The sequence below is a fragment of the Leptopilina heterotoma genome, unplaced genomic scaffold (assembly GCF_015476425.1).
Source record: "Leptopilina heterotoma isolate Lh14 unplaced genomic scaffold, ASM1547642v1 Lhet_135, whole genome shotgun sequence".
Lineage (NCBI taxonomy): Eukaryota > Metazoa > Arthropoda > Insecta > Hymenoptera > Figitidae > Leptopilina > Leptopilina heterotoma.
In genome coordinates this window covers 2,073,809-2,096,331 of record NW_025110854.1, presented here as the reverse complement: position 1 = coordinate 2,096,331, position 22,523 = coordinate 2,073,809, and the positions used below count along the sequence as shown (strand labels likewise).

The 22,523-nt window shown below is 30.2% G+C and overlaps 1 protein-coding gene and 1 long non-coding RNA gene across 4 annotated transcripts in view; one reads left to right on the top strand and one right to left on the bottom strand.

Annotated features, from left to right (window-relative positions):
• LOC122497717 (probable JmjC domain-containing histone demethylation protein 2C) overlaps positions 1 to 22,523 on the top strand; it is a 550,088-nt gene that overhangs the window by 243,147 nt on the left and 284,418 nt on the right. For all 3 annotated transcript variants that reach the window (XM_043604996.1, XM_043604995.1, XM_043604994.1), the window contains exon 7: positions 11,292 to 11,391. In XM_043604996.1, coding sequence (XP_043460931.1) covers positions 11,292 to 11,391 — 100 coding nt within the window. The remainder of the gene's footprint in view (positions 1 to 11,291; positions 11,392 to 22,523) is intronic.
• On the bottom strand, positions 6,962 to 12,810 carry LOC122497720. Its single transcript, XR_006301159.1, has 3 exons — positions 12,219 to 12,810; positions 11,224 to 11,381; positions 6,962 to 7,781 (listed from the first exon to the last, which is right to left on the bottom strand). It is a non-coding gene; the product is annotated as an uncharacterized LOC122497720 (long non-coding RNA).

The following is a 22,523-nucleotide window of genomic DNA, read 5'->3' as shown; positions in this document are numbered from 1 at the left end:
ACGCTGTTATTAAATATAAAAAACAAAAATTGTTTCATTTTTTTTAGTAGGTATTTATTCCTCTATTTTTGTTATACACACAAAATTGTCTATCAGCAGAAGAAAACATTTCAAGGTCAAAAATGACAATAATACGATTACAGAATTCAATTTTTATTCCAGTTCGTAATTACTTTTTTCGTGACATTTCAATGCAGATTTTCATTCTCTCTTTTGTTTTCTCTTTACAATCATACTGCTGTGGACAAAGAGAATGTTTATGCAAAATCTGTCATCATTTTTAGTCAAACTAATCTTGACCTCGTCCCGTCAACCGACATTCGTTCTGCGAATCGCAAAGCATCGAAATGTCGGTAACATCTGAGAGATTTCAAACTGAAGATCATCAAGTCGAGAGAGATTCTCACAGGACGGACGTGGTTGATTTTTCAAGTTGAATTGTATACACATATATATGTTTAAAGGAGACGAACGGAAGATTCGTTGAGACCTTACGTTTACATGTGAGTGTAGACACAGATTGCAGCATTGTGTATATGTGTATTAGCAGGATACACTCTACCGGTATTTCAAACCGGTTGGCAACCGCGACTGGTTTACTTGTTTGAAAAAAAGAGGCAAAAATTGGTAAACAAGCATGGCAACTTTCAGCCCGTTTCGCTTATCGTCTCGTAATTCAACGCGTGGGATGCGTATGCTCTTGCTCTCTTACACACACAAAATGATAAATATCGCGTACACATATACTTATAAACACTCACTGAACATATATTTTATTAAATGCGAATATTTCTTTCTTTTCTTCTTTATATTCGCACAGGAATCGCAAAATTGTTATAAATTTTGTATTTTCGAAGATGAAATTAGTTTTCAAAAAATGGGACGCATGAAAATTCTCCATACTGAACTTGAAAGTTTTTTTACTTCTCAGTTATAGAATTTTTATTTGAGCAATTTTATTAAGAAGAATAAATAATTTACCGACACATTTTTATTATAAAAATATCAAATTGATACTAAAGAGGGACAAATTGATGTAAAAAATGTGGATTCATTTTTTATTTGATCCACATTTTTGGTAGCAGTTCGTTGCAATTGGATACTTTTAAGTTAACAATGGAGATTTTACAATGTACCATTTTTATTTAAAGGTAAACTTTTTGTATACCACTCTCTAAGTTTAAATTAGTAAAAGTGTTTACTAATTTGAATTAGTGACTGACTTTTTGCTTTTGAATTAGTAGAAATTACTATTTATTAGTCAAATTTACTAATTCAAAAGCAAAAAGTCAGTCACTAATTCAAATTAGTAAACACTTTTACTAATTCAAATTTAGAGAGCAATTTTTTACTTCTTCAAATTTTTTATAAAAAATATTTTTATTTGAATCGAACCTTGAAATTTTGAAAACCAGAAAAAACGAGAATTTTGTTAAGCCATAGAAAAAACCGCAAATTCACCTTGATTTTTTTCAACCTTGAATTTTTATGTTAATCCTTCGAGAACATAATTATATGGGTCAATCTGACCAAAGGTTCTTTTGTAAAACACAATTATTTTTCATTAATAAAGAATTTTATTTTATTTTAAATTATAAACGGGTTTACAAAGTTGTAACCTATTATAAGGAAAAAAAAGAAAAGAACATATTCATAATTAAATTAGCGCTATAAATAATAAGAAAATAATAACAAACGAGAGTGATCATATAATATAATTAGATGCTGTTACGTACGTAATTAAAAAGCTCCTGCGCAAATCGACTTTTAGAACCATTAAAAAAAAAACCAACATTTTGAGCATCATTTTTTTTAGCATTAATAAAGATGTTTTTAATAATCCCTCTTCGAATGTTATTAATTTTTTCGGTACTTCTACTTTTTACTAATTACTTTGTTTATATTTCACGAAATTTTGATAATTTTTGCAAGAAAACAATTCGTTTTTAAGTGGTAGACAATGAAAGTCAAAACTTTCCAATAAAATTTTTCTGAAAATCTTAATTTGATTGAATCTTTACTTCACTAAAATTTCAAAATTTTGCAGATAAAGATTGTATTCATTATTCTATAAATTATCATATTGAGGAAAAGAGATTTTTTATTGTCCAGTTATTAATTATTTTTGTATTTATATATATATGTTTAATGGACGCGAGAACTTGACTTGATTACGTTAAGCAATTTACAATCGACATTCACGACTAATAAGATAGAGTAATAATTATATCTTTGCATACATGGTAACACACAACTCACGTTTTACTGCTATATACACAAGTGATTCAATTTTCTAGGTCACAGTGAATACTTGAAATTCACGTTTTTAAACGAGATGTAATTTTTATAGTGATTTGTTTATTCATTTATTTTCGCTTTTGTATATTTCTTGAATTAATTTCGATTTTTACATAAAAATCACGTTTTCTGGGTTAAAAAAGGAAGGATATACAATGGAGTATAATATAAAAAAGGAGGTGCATTTAAATAGACAATGTGACAATAAAGGAAAAAGCATTCTATTTTTCTCTAATATGTAACAATGTTTTTATTTATTCACTTTCCTTTGTGACTGCAAATATTGTTGATAAATTACAAAAGTACACAGTAAAAAGAAAGTCTTATTTTAAGGCAGGAAAGCAGCTTTAAATTAAATTAAGATTTACTTTTTACTGTGTACTTGAAGTTCTGCTCTATATTGAGGTTGTTATAAGAATGCATGTTCAATATAATAACAGTTTTTTTAAATTATAAATTCTCGGTTCTTTTATTGAATTTTGTTTGAACTATGTACAATATGGGGAAAGAAAGAAACGAGTTTTATCTGTAATCTGTAACAAAATGGAAAAAGTCATTCTTAAGTTGACACATGATACTTTCAATTAGCAATTTATAAAAGTGGAATCGTATTTCAGTTTCTCGCTTAATTAAGCGAGACGGGAATTATGCTGTGTTCTTAAAATGTCTTCTCGCAGGTATTGATTTTCCTTATTTTTCCTTCACTTATGTAATATTCATAAATTTATTTATATATAAGTGATAATAAAAATTATTATTATGGGTATTTGTTATTAATTATTAATTACCATTACTTCAAACTACTATTTTTTTATTCTCTTTTTACTTTTTAGTCTTTTAAGGAATTTTTTCTGTTACTTAATTAATTATTAATATTGGATCGAGTAATGAAGGTGTTTTAAAAATTAAAAGAAATCCTAATTGTTAATAAATAATTAATATTGATACTTCCAAAGTTTATGACTAATATTATTGATAACTTAATTTTTAAAATTTTTATGACTGAAACTAAAACTCTTTGAAGGTCATATTATTTGAAACTACTAGTATTTGAAACTTCTATTATTTATATAACTACTTTGAAAGTGTCATTACACTTGGAACTATTAACTTCTTGAAATAACTATATAACTATTGATTATCAATTTAGTTAATTGAATGCCATAACAAATTAATGATTATTAAATTATTTTATCTCCACTTTTATTACATCACTATATTAAGAAAATTGTCATTTATTGGGAACGGCTGAACTGCGATACGACATCTTGTGGTGAAAATTGGAACTAGAGAGATCGGTCTGGTTTAAGGGAAAATACACGTGACAGATGTAAATAACATATTAAATCGTCTTATATTTTAGGTTTAAAATAGAAAGAACTTCATAAAAAGTAAATAATAAATTGAAGAAATTAAATCGAATTTCGTCAGAGTAAGATTTACTCCCAAAACATCGAAAACCAATAATTTTTGCTCAGTTTTTGGGTGCAGCAGTAGAAAGTGCTGTATTCGTAAAATTGTAAAATAATATCATCAAAACATAAACATAAATTTTTTTCTAAATATTTTGTGGCAATATTGTTGCTTTATCTATAATTAAATTATTTAGCAAATATTTTTTTTCGTTGGTCAATGTTTTAAAGTTCAACTTAGTCAAAGATTTCCATCAAGAGCTGGAGAATTAATGGTCAATTTCGAAAATAAATTGGGCATAAAAGAGTCGCATTTCACAAAAGATGATTATTCTTTTTTACTGAAGCAGGGAAGTTATTGAAAATTGTATTAAATCTGCTTAAATATATAATTAAGGCTTTAAATTGTTACAGAATTACTATTTGTGATGCACTCTCAAGAATTTTATAGGTTATGTTGACGACAGTTTTATCTTGATTAAAAGCATTAAAAGTTTCTTTTTGTTCCTGTAAAATCGAAATCAGTTTTTATTGAATTCTTTGGGAATAATGAAGATTCAAACATTATTGGATTATCACGCATATTCGATGTTTGCAAATAGAATGCAATGAACTTTTGGTTAATTTTGATTTTTCCATTTGCAGTTTTCTACAAAAGGTAACATGTCCGGCATTTTTTATAACCTTTCACCCTCTATAAAATTCGACTTAAATGTGTCGAATTGGTGAAAACCAATATTTCTGTTCAAAAAAGCTGCATTTTTTGATTTTCAATCAAAATTACACGTGTTTACTTTACATCTGTCATTAAAACAGACCGATCTCGCCGGCCATATTGGTTTGTGACGTCACGACCACCGTTCCCAATAAATTCTTTTTAATTTAACTTTTTTGGTTTTTTCTTTTTAATGAACGTGAGAGTAATTTTATTTATTATTTTTTTTACACTGTAAAAAATTTAGGGAGTTAACGGACTCGGGAGTTGGGAGTTAAATTTTTGGAGTTAAAAATCAACTCCAAAAAGAGAGTTAATTTCTAACTCCCTTTCATTCAACACCCGCGCGAGTTATTTTTTCCATGGGGAGTTAGCATTTGGGTGTTAAATTTTAACTCTCTTTATTTAACTCCCCTGGCATTAACTCCCCAATGGGTGCGACTTTTATAGACTCTCCTGGGGAGTTAAAATTTAACTCCCTTTTTTTACAGTGTATTATAACAAGTTTGAAATGTTAAATGAAACAAAAATTTATTGTTTCTTAATTTTTTCCCTTAAAACAAAAGTATGCCATTTGAATGAAGAATATTTTAATTCTTTCGTGCACTGAGAAAACTGGAGTATTGGACTAAGCATCTGGAGGGACAAATCGTTCATATTTGAGAGTTTGCTATTGGATAACAATCTAAATGTTCAAATTCACCATTGACAGATATTCGTGCCATTTCTCTAACAGAGGGACATATTAACCATCTTGAGAAATCCCTTCCTTATCCGGCGCGAAATGAATAAATATGGCAACCTAACCCCTAAATTAAATACATAAAATGTCAGAAAAATAATTTCGCGCGCATCAGATCGTACACATTTTCTGCGCAACTTTTAACCCTCAGATATAATGGGAGAGAATATACAAGTAGATTTCCATTATCAATTGAAAATTTATTTTAGAAGGACTATTTAACTCTCTTCATAAGCAAAGGAAACATACACTTTTTGAACCTCTGAATTTGACTCTCCAGTTTTCTCCGTGTGGTTAATAATAAAAGAAAACAATTTTTTTAAGGTTCTGATGTCAAAAACATTGAACTATATACTCTCTAAATCTGAATATGTGAAATTTCACTTATTGTACGTTATAAGTCGTCCTCTCGATCAATAAGTGCATATACACTTATAAATAAGTGAATTTTTCACTTATTCTGAGTGAAATTTCACTTATTATAAGTGTATATGCACGGAAAAAAAAAGTTCGAAGATTATTCGGGAACTTCGTTCTTAACTCTTGGATACGGCGGGTAGTTCACAGAGAACTAAAGGTTGCCTCGTTTAAATATGTCATTTACTATTTCTCTACAAATTATAACTATTTCACCACTTCTCGGCAAACTGTTCTTGAAAAAGTCGGGAACTGTTCAAGAAAATCGAAAAGTTAGGCGAATGCAAGAAAAAATGGATTCTGCTTCCCCCCTCCCACTTCCCCTCCTTGACACGTCCGCACACACACACACACACACATTTATCCTTGAAGATCACATACAATTTTGATTTTTTATTAAGTTTCTGAAATAGAAAAAACCATATGAGAGAAAAATCGACGGCGGCTGGAACAGAACTCGCGTACCCGAGGAATAGAAGTCCGGCGTCTTATCCACGTGAGCTAAACAGGAGCGTTAAATACCTCAGCATAAAATAAATATATAAGGCACGCAAGTCTTACTGACGTTGAGACTGGTGCGCACAGTTTCTGCGCACCAAGATTCCTTGACGAGTTCCCGAAAATTTCAGAAACAGTTGCGGCCAGTGCCATGGACTTTACATGAGAAAGAAATGAAAAAAAGACTATTGGACTATTTACAGCGTTTTCTAATACAGTTCCCGAATTTCTTTCAAACATTCATTGATTACCATTGAATGTTCGACGCTAGTTCAGAGCTGTTACCACGTATCCAAGAGTTAGGAAATAATTCCTGAAATATCTGGGAACTTTTTTTTTCCGTGTGCACTTATTGATCGAGAGGACGACTTATAACGTACAAATATGTGAATTTTCACATATTTAGATTTAGAGAGTAGTCAAATAAATAAGTAAATCAATTTATTAATTAATGTGAGTAATTAGCAATTAATCATTAGGTAATTATATTATAATATAAGGTATATTATAATATAAGGTAATTATATTATATTTATTTATTTAAAAACATATAATTCAGTGCATCAGAATATCTTTCTTCAACAGTTCCTAACCATAATTGGCAAATAATACTTACACTGAAAAAATTACATTTTAATTTTAAGAAAATCTTCTTAAATATGCGCCAAGAATATTCCCCACTTAAAATAAGTGGAAAATATTCTTCCAATGAGAAGAACATTATTCTTGGCGCATATTTAAGAAGTTTTTCTTAAAATTAGAATGTAATTTTTTTCAGATATGCGAGAGTAAAATCCTCTCGTGAGAAGAGGAAAATATACTTATGAAAATATACAAAAAATAAGAGGAAAATATGTATTCAGTTTAGAGGAATCCGCATGAAATCAAAATACTTTTTTAGGGTGTAAAATGTCAGTTTTCATTTGAAGCAAAATACTTTCTTAATAGTTGAAGGAGAATGTGAAAGTGAATGTAAGAATTTATTTCATGTAATTTCCGTGTACTTACTTAAAACTCGGGCGGGTACACGTAGCTTCGTCTTGTACACAAGAGCAATGGGTCATGTCTTACTTCAGTGTAACTTGAATGTTGGAACTTGAATTGCGCATATATTGTTCTCGAATCCATATGAGGGCACCTTATTGTAACCCCCTCGCACTCAGTGTACGCTGTACGATCAACATTAAAGTTGTGTCTCTCTGCATGTATACGTTCGTATATTTATCTATGCAGCTGGAATGTGCCTGCCTAGGTGAATACTTGGCCATGTGCCAAAGACTTTAACCTCAATTTGCAATAAAACACATACGGAACATCGCCTTGGATTCTTCTTTCTACGTGAACGAAACTGTTTGCTCGTGCGGTATTTCGAGAGAGAGAAAGAGAGAAAGAGAGAAGAGCTCGTTTCGAACCGAAAGGGGGGAAACTGAACAGGCGAAGAGAGGACTCGGAAAATTAATTCTGCCGAGATCTGCAGTTTAAACAGGGGAACTTCTCGGAAGTGTCTGCTGAATAACACGAGACTTCTCTTTCTATTACATTTCAGATCTTTTTTCCCTCCTTTTGCGTTATCCAGCACCTCGTTAATTTCTTCTTCTTTTTCTTTCCCTTTCTCTCTTTGAGGATTATGTATGGAACTGCGAGGAATTTCAGAAGAGACAAAAAGTGTTGTAAATATTGGGTCACTGCATATTCTTTCCTATATGTAAAAGAAAAAAAATGTTAAATCGTGAAAAAGGAGGAGAATATAAATTTCTTCAAAAGTTTGTCATATTTTTCTTGTATACATGCAGAAAAAAAAGTAAACTGGGAAAAATAATATTGCAATGATAAGAAAATATTTTTATTGAGATATCAAAAATTTTGTTTATTACAAAACAGAAAAAGAAAGTGTAAAAGTTGAAAATCGCTTTTCTTGTTTCAATGAAAAAAAATTTTGCGAAGTTATAAGGATTTTAATTTTCAAAGTCTGTCTTTTTTCTGAAGAAAATCAAAACTTTAAAGTTGGACAACTTTTTCAATAATGACGATATCTTATTATTGTCTTTCTGAACCTGTAAAAACTTTTATTCCTCTTTTCAAATCCGTTGGGACATTTAAGAAATACTTAAAAATAACAAAATGGCGGACATTTTACTGAGAAACTTTAAATTGAAACTACTCAAAAACCCCAAAGCTTTTTTTGTAAAATCTTATGTTTCTTAAGTTTCGAACGTTTACATAAACGACATTATTTTTATTTCTTCTTGTAACTTTAATTATTTATTTATTTAAGTAGTAAACGAGCTTACAAAAAATGAATGACCTTTCGTGCAAATGTACTAATAATTTTATTTAAAAAGTATTAATTTCTTGATTCGTAACTTAATCTCTAACTAAATAAATATGTTCAGTTACAATATTTTTAAGCTTGAAAGTAGATTAAAACTATTTTATGACTTAGAATCATATTCTCAAGGCTAAAACTGAGTCAAAAATTGTTCTAATGTAAACGGTCTTAGTCAAAAGTGGGCTGAAAGTAAGATTTATAATTCACAGTGCAAGAAAATGCAATTTGGAAACAGTAAGAGGTATCATAGCAGAAATGCGCAAAAATTTCAGACATAGATTTGTACTTTTTGTAAATGGGCCCAAGAAGGATTAGCTTTTCTTGGACCACCCAAAATTAAGATTCTGTTGCCCAATTTCAGAATTTTGCCCTAATTGGACACACTGTTAGTAAGGAAAACAATTGCTTACCAAAAAAGAAAAAAAGTGGAGCATGCCAAAAGAAGTAAAACAACTGCAAAAGAGAAAGTATTTTCTCTTCTCGTGCACGCAGTCCCAAGAATTATGTTGTGTTGTTACTCTTGCGTCATCAATAAAATATAAACACGCGACGAGTAACCTTATAATTCATCTACAGTTATATGTGTTAACAACACATTGTTAGAGTTTGCAAAGTACATTGCGTTGGATTACTGCACCCGCGACAGACCTGTTTTATTTATCACTGACCGTCAACTCGTAGAGCGAGTCGCGTTTATCTGCGGTAAATAAATGCACGATTCAAACAAAAGCCTCCTTTCTCTCTCTCTCTAAACCTTTTAGGAGCGACTACAATAAAAAGAGAGGAGATCTAGTCTCTTCTCGCTCTCCTTCTTTTCCCTCTCGGTTTGACTTTGCAATTATATTTCTCACACTGTATTTATACATATGTCCTCGACTAGGAAAACTCCGAGAGTGAAAGAGAAAGGAAGAATCCAAAATAGTTGGGGCGAATGTTATATTTCTCTAGAAATGCGCCAGAAAATGATAGCAAAAAAATGAAGAGATAGGGGGAAAGAAAGAAATGTATGTCAGTTGGAACTTTCTTGGCAAAGATTTTTCTCAAGGGAAGAGAAAATTTAAAGGTTGAACATTTATTTTAAATAAATGGGAAGAATTTTTAAATAGTGTGGATCGTTTGGGGTAAAGATAATTAATGAAACAATTCTGTGAAGTTTGACAAATTTTGTGGTTTTTGAAATGAGGGAATTTTGTTTGAAAAAGGGTTATAATAGTTTTTGATTCTATCCAGTTGAAAAATATGTACGATTAACGTAAAATCTTTCCAATATTTTGAAAAATTTTACCGAGATTGCGCCAATATTTGACTAAGATTGTCTTGTAGAAAAAGAAACAAAGCAGAGAGTCAAATTTATATTTAGTATAATTAATATAATAATTAATAGTTATTATATTTGCATAAATATAGACTTAACAGTGTTTTGGTAAATAAGAATGTAAAAGATAAAAAAAAATTCCCGATTTATAAAAAATGTCATTGGTGAATTTTAAGACGATATAGTTTTAATTTTTATACCGTCTAATAATCTTTTCTACGTCTGGTTTTTCCGATTTACTTTAAATATTCAGTCGACTTGTCTGACTATATACAAACCTTTACTACTTTCGAATATTTCTCGCTTAGATTCACAATTAAAACTAGAAGTATGTAGGTATTACTAAAGTTAATATTTTATTTATAAAAAACAAAAATAGATAAACTAATTTTTGGTTAATTTGAATTCTATATTATGAACAAAAAGTTTTGAACGTTCAAATGAACGAAATATTTTTTGTTAAAAATAGTTTCATAGATTATTGATTACAATTCAAATTAAAAACTCAAATTTTACATTTAGAAACATTATATAATTAATTTGCTTAATAGTGACGAAAAATTATAGTAATAAAAATTTAATTTGAAGAAGAAATAAATAAATTTCGTTCATTTGAACGTTCAAAACTTTAACATCCTTCTATATTCCATAAAAGATAATAAAAAAATATTCACTTTAAATAATCTATCTGTTTTTCATTAGCTACTTAGCTGAAATGAATATTTCTTCTTCTTTCCTCTAATTTTAGACTCATTCCGGGAATTATTGATAATACCTATATAAATTAGTCATTTTATTAAGATTCGTCATATTTTCCAATAATTTACGTGTAATTTTCATTCCATTATATATAAGAATATCTTTGAAATTTTCAACTTGCTTTTCAATTGATTTTTTGTGATATTTTCATCTGTTTCTAAAATCAATCTTTTAAAATTTTAATAAATAAGAAATAGAAATTTTATTAATAAATTTTCATTAAAACATACTTAAATAGATATTTTCGTGTATATTTAAATAGGTGTTTAAAACTAAATAATATAATTATATATCAAACGAATTATGCACACGGAGAAAAATTTATTCGTACTGATTACAATAGTCATCTATATTACTGCTCGGATATGTGACCACTTTTTGTTATGATTACTATAGCTGTTGTAAGGAGTACAAACATGAAGGTATCCCTTACAACAGCTATAGTAATCGTTCCTATTAAATTCTTAACACATTACATAGTCTTCGTAATCATTCCAAAAAGTGGTCACATATCCGCGCTGTAATGTAGACTATTGTAATCATTAAAAATAATTTTTCTCCGTGCAAATATATTTTAAATTACATATATTGAATAATAAAAAAAACTAAATTACATTAAATGATCATTATTTTTCTCTTCCGAGAGGAAAGTAATTAAATATTTTTAAGAAATTTTATTTTAAAAAACAAAAGTATTATTAACCGTCATTGGGAGTGAATTATCTTGGTATAATTTACCTTAGGTGTAATTTCGTGAAGACGTGTAGTTATTATTTTTAACTAAATATCGCCTTTATTTATTACAGCCGCGACCTGGTCGAAGGCCAAGAGGACGTCCAGGAAACGCAGCTCAATTACAGCCATCCCTGAGGACCCAGAGTCCAGTTTCTCAACAGCTTGAAAAAGGTAATATTCTCATTACAGTTATATTCCACACACACACACAAAATGTATGTTTCAAAGAGAATTTTTTATTTTTAATAATTTTCCACTTCAAACTTTGACGTAGATTTTATTTTCTAAATAAATATTTGAATTTATTTCAAAAAATAGTTTTAATTTTTCAATTTTTTAAAAATGTTTTAAATATATTTTAAATTTGTAATAAACATGATAGGTATAATAATAATTATATATATAATTAAATAAAATTATTCAAGTATGAATTTAAAAAATTTTTAAATTAAAAATAATTGTAATTAAATCTGGCTTTATAATATAATTATTAGAGCTGTGCATTCGAGTTATAGCTTAGTTCGAATGTCGGTTTTTCGACATTCGAGTTACTACAAAATTCGAACCGAACCGAGTTGTGTTCGGTTTTGGTACGCTAAAATGTCGAATTCTAAAATTCGACATTTCAGTCGCCCAGTTCGAATGTCGAATATTCGACATTTCAGCGCCCCAAAACCGAACAAAACTCGGTTCGGTTCGAATTTTGTACAGCTCTAATAATTATTAATTAATAATTAACCAATTAATATAAGTTAAATGAATAATTAGTTTTTTTAGTTAAGTTTTATCGGCAAATTATAAAAAATTAATAAAAATTTTTACTACTTTAAATTAGTAGACAACCTTTAACTAATTCAGATTTAGAGAGTTAAATGATTAATTAATATTAGTAAAAGTATTGAATAACATTAGTTAAATAATTTATTAGCTAAAGAATTACCTAATAGGCTGATTTATTTAATTTAATTAGTTTACTAATTAATTAACATGTTGCTTACCTGGCAATAAAGTGTGGTTTATAAAAGGGAGCTCAAACGGTAAACATTAGCGGATGTCGGTATAATATAATATCCGCTATTGGATAATTCCGATAAATCTCTGTCAAAGAAGAGGGAAAAAAGCGCTCGATGAAATTTGCATTTGATTTTGTCGCGATAACGCAAAATAGCGTTGATAATCAACCGCAGAAATGCATGAGTCTCTCCGTATATTCACGACTGGTGAACTGGTTGACCAATGACGACAAGGCAACTGGCTGCAATCCCACGCAGAATCATTAATCGTTATCGGCCAATAAAGGCTTATCCAGCCTTCAATTTCCTACGGGTAGTGGCTCGTGATTCACTAAACATCCTCTCTCTTTCTCTCTCCCCACTCAACTCCCTATTATCGTGCCAACCCCTTTTTCCACGCTTCGACACTATCGCACACTTCTAAATAGATTATTGTTTCAGGGAACCCCAATTCTCCCTTTCTCTTCATTTCTAGAGACAATAGTTTTTGCTTCAACGATAAATTATTAAATATAAACCTTTCCTTGATAAAATTTAATTACACTGTGTTGTAGAAACGAAGTTTAAAGTATAATGTATTTGCAGCCTAAAATATATCCTTAAATTCAAGGTCCCTAAAGTTAGTGTCGACTCTAATAAGTCAACAATTTTTTTTTCAAGGAACCAGAAAAATTGAATCATTTTTTTCAAAAATTTCGAAAGTTAAAAAACAGGACAAAAAACAAACACGGGAAATTTGTTGTTCCATCAAGTAGAAATGTGACCCAAAAAACATTTTTTACTTTCTCGAAAATTTGGAGGGGGTAGAGGGGGGTCAATTTTATCAATTTTCTTAAACAACGTCTACTTTTTCAATTTTTTCTGTACATACTAGTAATGAGAGAAATTTGGTAGAATAAGTTTCTAAAAGGTTTTTTCATGCTCTTTTCAATGGATTCCCCCTCTACCCTCTCCATATTTTCGAAAAAGTCAAAAATGCTTTTTGGGTCACATTTCTTCTTGATAGAACAACAAATTCCCCGAGTTTCAATCTTTTTTAAGAAGTAAAGGAGGATGTTAAAAAAGGGTCGATTTTTGCCCCGAACCGAGAAGTAAATTTCAAGTGAATCCTTATACATTTTGAGCCCAGGAATCGAGTAGTAATTTAGACTAATTACAAAACAATTTTATATCTACAATGATATCTAGACTTTTCTCTGATGTCCGAAGAATGTGTGAAAATCTCGGAAAACTCAGAAAAAGTCAAAATAATAAAAATAATCTATTTACGTTGTTTTAGAACTGACAGAAGTAATTCAAATTCATTTCTAAATTATTTTTTGGACTAGGAATAACTGTTGTGAGTTTTAATATTGACGAAAAAGTCGGAAAATATATGGAAAAATTATGAAAATTGTAAAAAATTGAGCTTTGGCAGTCAGAATCAATTTAGAGTTGAATAAAGTTTTCATCTTTCAGTTTTTTCTTCAAATTTTTTTCTAAATTATTTCTTGGACTAGAAATAACTGTTGTAGGTTTTTTTACTGACGGGAAAGTCGGAAAATCTATGGATAAATCGAAACCAAAAAAATTGTAACAAAAAATTGAGCTTTGGTAGCCAAAAACAGTTTAGAGTTGAACAAAGTTAACTGAATTTAGATCTAAAATGATTTTAGATCTACCATCATATCTAGATTTTTCTTTAATATTGGAAAATGTGTGAAAATCGCAGATTATGTATTGATGTTATTTCAGAAATGACAAATTTTATTTAAATTCATTTCCAAATTATTTTTTTGTCCCGGAACTGTTGTAGGTTTCAATTCAATGCATAATTTTGACTTTTCCTGAGTTTTCCGCGATTATCACACATTTTCCGATATTAATGAAAAATCTAGATATGGTGGTAGATCTAAAATCATTTTAGAACTAAATTCAGTTAACTTTGTTCAACTCTAAATTGATTCTGACTACCAAAGCTCAATTTGTTACAATTTTCCGACTTTTTCGTCAATATTAAAACTCACAACAGTTATTCCTAGTCCAAAAAATAATTTAGAAATGAATTTGAATTACTTCTGTCAGTTCTAAAACAACGTAAATAGATTATTTTTATTATTTTGACTTTTTCTGAGTTTTCCGAGATTTTCACACATTCTTCGGACATCAGAGAAAAGTCTAGATATCATTGTAGATATAAAATTGTTTTGTAATTAGTCTAAATTACTACTCGATTCCTGGGCTCAAAATGTATAAGGATTCACTTGAAATTTACTTCTCGGTTCGGGGCAAAAATCGACCCTTTTTAACATCCTCCTTTGTAGAAACCATCAATTAGCCCAAGTTTAATAATCTGTTTATTAAATTTTGGAATAGAATTGGAATAGAATTGATTAAGCAATTTTTTTAATGTTTTAAATTATTTCACATAACGTTCAATTGTGTTTATATCAGAGAAATAAATAATTAAATTTTGATTCAGTGGTGAGAAGACAAAAATAATCAGACAGAACGTCAGAATTTTAAATATTTCCAATTTTAATTTGTACCTATTTACTCTTATTCTGTATTTAATGATAGATCGTCCAACGTCCTTCCGGCAGGACGAAAAAGACTCAGGTGAGTCCCTCCGAAATCACTAAAGAAAACTTACATGGATTCAGATAAATAAAAAATGAAATATATCATTAGAAAGGTAACGAATCAAGCTTTCAGCGCATATAAATATCGAGCTTGTAAGTTCAAAACTAAGGGCTGGGTAGTTTGAAGAAGTTATATGTTCCAAAAATTCACATAATTTTTAGTCACAGAATGACGAAGCCCGGTCCTGCCGGCAGGACGCTTTTCGCTTTATTTAAGAGACTGCCTAGCCCAGGTTTATAAATTTAAAGACTCGATATTTACATCATTTGAAAGCTTGTTTCATTACCTTTCCAACGATATATTTAGTTTTATATTTATCTGCTTCCATATTAATTTTATAGAGCAATTTCGAAGGGACTCGCGCCTGAGTATTACTCAGATATACTGAACAATATTAAAAATGAATTTTTTTTTAATTGAACAATTAGGTTTCATTCTTTGAACGTTTCTGAAGAGAAAGAGACTTGTCCGGTCAAAAAATATTGATTTTTGGGGATTTTACATTAAATTTACGAAAAAATGTTTTTTTCACTGTTTATAAACATAACAAGTTTGAAGGCTTTGAAAAATGGTTTAAATTATTATTTTAAAAAGTCAAAAATATGTATTTTTTCGTCTTTTCGTCTACTTTAACCCCAAAGAGTGCCAGAAAAGAAAAGTTGAATTCCCTTTTTTTAAAAGCCTTTTTTTCGGAACGTCCTTCTGGCAGGATGGGCGCTTGGACGATTTATCATTAAATTTGGTTTTCGTATTATTTATGATAAAAGTAATTATAAGAGGGTTTCAAAGTCGATGTGATTTTTACATAGAGATTCAATGGAAAAATTGCAATTTATGTATTGAGAAAAGTAATTTTTAGACAGGGTTAAAATTTTCTTTTTTAGACTTTGAAATCAGTTCTAAAAGTCAGTTTGGAATCAACCCAATAAATACATTGCTTTACAGTTATCTGTACCTTTATCTGTTCCAACTATAATAATTTGCTTCAGATAAGCAAATTCTTTCTTTGAAGCCAAAATTGATTACCTAAACTGAATCAAATTTTTATTTAAATATAAAATAAATATTTATTTATGTTAAATCAATTTTATTTATAGAATAACACCCAGGGAAAAATTATATTTAAATCAAATATTCTATTTTTTTTGTATAAACCTGAGTTGTAGGTTATTCGAAATAAAGTTTGTTTACCCTAATTAAATATTTCTTTAATTTTAATAAAAATTGGATTTAATAATTTTTGCTTTTGAAGACAGAATTTGGCAAGAATTTGGCAGCACAAGTAAATTTTTAGTTTTAGTAAATGTTTAGTTAACTGTATACCTAGTAATACATTTTTGAATATCAAAATTAAATTCAAGTAATATGTAGTAGAAATACTAAAAATAATAATAACTAATTTTATTATTATTTTATTTAATTCCCTAATAAAATTTTACAAGAAATAATAGTAGAAATAATTGTAGGAATAATAGTAGTAACATAATATTTATTAATAATAATAATATTTATTTAGGAAATTCAAAAATTAGGAAAGTTAGATTAGGAAATTCGGTAGGGAATCGTAGATTCAATAATGTAATACACCGAAAAAATATATTCTTGTTTTAATAGCATATTTTCCTCTTGAATACGGCCCAATAAACGTCCTCTTATTTGAAGAGGATTATTCTCTACTTTAGAGTATTTCCTCTAAAAATAAGAGGAAATATTCTCCGATGAAGACTACCTACATATTCTTAATTCAAGAATGAAAGTTAAGAGGATTTTAGAAGAGGAATTTTTTTTTCAAAACAAGAATATTTTTGTCAGTGCATTAATTATTTGTCATAGTAAAAAGATAAATATTTTCAGTACTAAAATGAAATTCCAGTCATAAGGACTGAAATTCATATAACATTGTTTTATTAGCGAAAAAAAATAAAGGTGTGATTGATGGGGTTTAAGTAAACGAGGTCAATGCGGGGTCGATGAGCGCGATGCAATCGATGAACCTGTCGAAAGTTGTTAGGTCGAACGATTCCTCTCTTTCCACACGGAAAAAATTTGGGGACTACAGAAGCACTCAGAGCTTATCCATCTATTCTTGGACAAACGATATCCCAAATGGGGAGCTCTGGTGTCCCCAAAAGTATAGCAGATGCACCTCACTGGACACCAGAGCTCCAAAGTTAGAATTTCAGTTGAACAAAGACAGCAGTACAAAATCTGTACAAGATTTTGCGCTTCTGGAGTCTCTAAATTTTTTCCGTGCACCTTTCCGTGGCAAGTCAACTCGAAAGTATTTGACTTGGTTCATTCATGAACCTTTATACATCCAACTCGATTAAGCCGAGGCCAATGGCTCGAGAGTGCCTCGACGGATCTCTCGAATCGAGAGCATTGCAAATAAACACCCACAAGAAACAAGAAGCGCGAGTGAGAGAGAAAATCGAGTATAAGAAGCAAATATAATTGAGAGAAAGAGCGATTGTTAGAAAGGAGAATGCTTCTTCAATAATCAGATATGTGTATATTGTATAAACTCACAGAATAGAAATCGAACGAGAAATTGGAAGAGAGGAAAATAAAAGAATTTTTTACCCTGTATTTTCTGTTTATTTTAGTGCACTGTATTTGTACAGTATTTATATCGTAGCACCCGGAGGAAAATTGCCCAGCCTGGCGAAAGGGTAAATATTGAAGCAATTTTTATTGCCAATATTGGGCCAGTGTTGAATGTCGAGTTTTTAATTTTAATGTTGGATTAACGTGTATTGGCAATATTAGCCCAAGTTTGCGTGATATGGACCAATGTCAAACTATAATGCAATGCCAAATCTTGATTTTAAATATTTAACCGAGCCCAGGGTTCAATAAAGGTGAAAAAGTAGGTCGAATTTTTCCGTTCAGCAGGACTCGAACTAGGTCTGTAAATCCCGTAAAGGTCCGTAAGAGTAAGTTTTTTTGAAAAAAGGTCCGTAAAGTCCGTAATTTGATTGAGAAAAGACGAAAAGTTCGTAAATTATACGATAGAATATGGAGAATTTTAGAGAAATTACAAATGATTGCAGAAATTCAACTATTTTCAAATGTAGGTAATTAAATTCTTTGCAGAAATTCAATTATATTCAAGAATTTAAAAAAATTCTCGTCAAAATTTCAATTATCTTTAGAAATAATTAAATTCTTCTCCGAAATTCAATTATTTACAAATTTTCTATTAATTTCTTTGCAATCATTAAATTAATTTCATAAAAAATACATTTTTTTTATGAATTCAATTATTTTCGTAAATAATAAAATTCTTTTTAATAATTCAATTATTTTTATAAAATAATAAAACTCATTGCAGAATTTCAATTATTTTTAGTACAATTTTAATCAAATTTCTCGAAAAATGTAATTACTCTTAAAAATTTAATTAAAATTCGTCAAAAGAATTAAATTATTTAAAAATTTATTGATAAAATTCTTTATGAGGATTCATTTTTAAGAAACATGCAATTATTCAATAAATTGTTTTTTTTTGTATTTAAATAATTGAATTCTAGTAGAATTTTCTCATAAAAATTGATTTTAATTTTTTTGAGAAAGTTTAATTGCGGTTTTTCTGAAATTATTTGAAGTGTTTATTTTTGTAAAATTGAATTGTAAACAAATGAATTTGAAAATTCTCATAGAACTATTTCAAAAATTATTAAAAATACATAATACATTTATTGAATATTCTTCGCAAAAATTAAATATTGTTCAAAAATAATAAAATTCTTCTTAGGAGTTCAATTATTTTCACAAATAATAAAACTGATTGCAGAAATTCAATAATTTTTAATACAATTTTAATCGAAGTTCTCGAAAAATGTAATTATTCTTAAAATTTTTATTAAAATTCGTCGAAAGAATTCAATTATTTAAAAATTTGTTGATAAAATTCTTTATGGAATTTAGATTTTAAGAAACATTCAATTATTCAATAGATTATTTCATTTTGTATTTAAATAATTAAATTCTCGTTTAATTTTTTAATAAAAATTGATTTAAAAATGAATTTAAGTTAAAATTTTAGATAATATTTGAATATTAAAAGCAATATAGCGTGAAATTTTATAAATAATTGAATTTTGAAATTAATTTTTTTGAAAAAGTTTAATTGAATTTTTAATCGATTTAAAGAAAAATTTTAGTTAAAAATTCTTGCAAATAATAATTTAATTGAAATGATTTTATCACTTGGTCATCTTTAATTATTATAAAACATGAAAATATCAATCACTCCGAGCGACGGGGTAATTACTGATTAAAATAGTGTACACTCTAATACACTAAATTTTCCTGCTATTACGCGTATTATCCAGTATTACAGGGTATTACAGAACTATTACAGGGTATTATTGATTATTTCAGAATATTACCTCTATATTATGTGGTATTACACTGACGTAATAATGCTCTATTACACTCTATTACGTGACTATTACGTGAGGTGCGTACACGCTAATACACAAGTAAATACAAGTAAATATGAAGGAGTTTACACCGTAAGCCTTAAATATAAGCCTCCGCGCGCATAAACGGATATACCTCCAGGAGCATATATTTGCGCCTGCGCGAACACGTGGTCAAGGCAAACTCTTTCACAACACAGCTGCAGGCAAACACTTTGCGCAGACGCAAGTATATCCTCATGGAGACATATCCGTTTATGCTCGCGGAGGCTTATATTTAAGGCTTTACGGTGTAAACTCCTTCTATATCGATATCTTCATGTTTTACAGTTATGAAAAATTTAATTTATAGTTTTAAGTAAAATGTTCTCTTATTTGACTCGGACTGGTTATATTTTTGTCGGTAAATGGTCCGTAATTTTTCATTTCTGTTCCCTAGTCCGTATTTTTAAATACTTTCACTGGTTCGAATCCTGGTCTAGGGGTGCGATTTTGTAATTTGACTTTGATTTTGACGTTGAATTTTTTACTTTTACGGTCATTTTGAAGTCAAATTTGACTTTGAAAGTTAAAAAGTTGATGTTGAAGTCTTTGACTTAAATCAAAAGTCAGTGTCGAAGTCAAAAATAATTCGAAAGCAAAGTCGATAGTCGACTTTCATTTAGATTTTCAATTTCACTTTTTTCAGCCAAAATCAATTTTCACATTGCAAGTCAACATTTATGTCAAAGTCAAAATTGAAAGTCAAAGTGAAAGTTATATAAAGACAAAATCAAATCGAAACTCAGACTCCAATTCAAAGTCAAAGTTAAAGTCAAAATCGAACCGATAGTCAAAGTCAAATTACAAAATCAAACAAACTGATTTGTTACTCTTAAAGAACATTTGAACCAATTTCTAAACATGGTTCAATACTGGCCATGTCTTGGAAGCATTGCATCCAACATTGATCCATTCTCACGTCAATCGTATTTTCCCCTCTGGAAAAGAGGGAGAGTTGGATGAAAAAGGAATAGCCAGTGCAACGCCGAGAAGTAAATGGTTCGAGGAACTGCAAGAGGAACCGGTTCACAAACAAAAGAGTCGTTGGCGACATAGCCACGGATAAGGAAGTAGTGGAAGGTACAGAACAGAAAGAGAGAGAGAGAGAGAAAGAGAAAGAAGAGAATACTGATGTTAAAAGATGCTGAAGGAAGGAGAAAGGACCCGTTCGCTGAGTCAGGAAAGCAAAAGAATCAGCCAGTTCTGCCATAATAGCGATAGTGTTGGTGTATATATCCAATCCGTATAGTTATAATGGCCTGGTGTTGGATCCGCTTGGCTCTTGGGATCGGATAAAGATAATGTGGCGGAAGGTTGGGCACCTTGGCCCTCCCTAGGAGGCGAGGAGTCTTTGTCCGCCTTGGAACTCGCTTAATCTACTCTCAACCCTCCTGAAATCGCGAGACCACGTTATATCTTTTTGCGTTTTTTTTTCTTCCTGGTAACTCTCTACCTCGACTTCAATAATGGCACCACGTTTTATCGAGCTCACCTAAACCTTTTATACCTTTTATTCCTTTTCCCCACCGAAAAAACTTTCATTCTATACACTCTACTTTCGTAATGTGTTCGCGTGTTCTAGTCGACAACTTTGTTCCGTTCGACTTTGGCGAAAAAAGAAAGAAATAATAATGAAAGAAGGAAAGTTTAACGAGCAATGAGTATTGATTTTGCAATTAAAAACGCTTTTTTCATTCATGGGAGATTCAAATTTCCTGGGGGGATTGGTTTCTTTGAATTTGTTCCAGCCGAGGCCAAGTATGGAATTAATTAAATCTTACCCGATAGATTAAACCCAGATTGGGCAGAGGTGTTCCATTCCCTACTATGGCCAAGTTGTGGAGATAGTATGGACAAACATGGGGCAGGTCGGGTCCTTGTCTGGCCGCTAGTTTCATTCCTCACTGGAAGCGTTTTTGGATATTTTCATTCTGGGAGAAAATTTATAATTGGCTTCCGAATTGACCCAGAGCAAACTTTCTTCAAGTTTTTCTTAAAGGGGAACAAGAAATTTTTTAAAATTTTAAACTGGAACATTTTCCTTCTAACTGAGAAATTGTGTAGTCATTAAAAGTACTTTTTAAATTGAATGGAAAGTTTTTTTGTCCCTATGAAAGGAAAGAGGCGTGAGTAGATTTAAACATGATTTGCGGAAGTGGAGGTCAGTGTTGTCACATTCCAAACAAGATTTACGAGGAAACATGAGATAAGCTCGCGCGCTTGATTCGCGACAGACGTCAGCGTTGAATCAAGATCGTGTTGATCTTCAAGGTGGAAATAAAGCTGGCTGAAAGCCACCATGTAAACCTATTTCTTTCTCTTTTCCTTCACCACCACTATACCACTTCTTTTCTGACCTCTTAGTATCACAAGAAAGACTTTCTCATTCTCCTTGTGCTCATCCAAGCCACGGCAAAGTGAGTCGTATCAAAGTCGACAAGCAAATAGAGAATTCTCTCTCTCTCTCTCTCTCTCTCTCTCTCTCTCTCTCTCTCTCTCTCTCTCTCTCTCTGTCTTTCGTAAAGTCCCGTTGCGTCATGAGGCAAATATATAACCACCCCTTCTTTTTCTTTTTCCTCTACCCTCTTTATCTCTCTTTATATTTCTCTCATTTTATTTTCATCCTCCCAGTGTTTTCCCTCATTTTTTTGACTCTTTACTTTTTCCGTCGACGATTCATTTTCCATCCACTTTAACGTTTGGCAAAAGAAGGACATATTCCAAGTCGTCTTTGAGGCAAAAGGACCTTCTTCAGATTTGAAGGGCGGATCGTAAATAACGGTGTCTTTAGAAGAGGGAAAATAAGAGGACGCTCGCTATATAGAGAATAGGGGATAAAAACAAGGGGAGGATTTGAAAAAAGTGTATTTATTTTTAAGCGATATATTGCTGTCGTATTATACAGACGTATGGGAAGGATACAATGGCACTTTTTGATTTCTACGCAGTAGAAAGGGTCTTTACTCTCTCATTTTTCTCAAAATCTTGACGTGATAGGTAATTTTCAGCGGACAAAGTTTCATTCCTCATGGAAGTCTCGAGCGAAAAATTCCATTAGTCAAGAATTGACAGGAAACAGGTGACAGAAACCCGTATTTTTTCTTTCACTCTTTCTTTCATCATTTACAATCTATCTAGTAATTTTGCGTACACGGGATCATAACACATTTTTTCAATTTCTTGAATTTCTTATTCAACT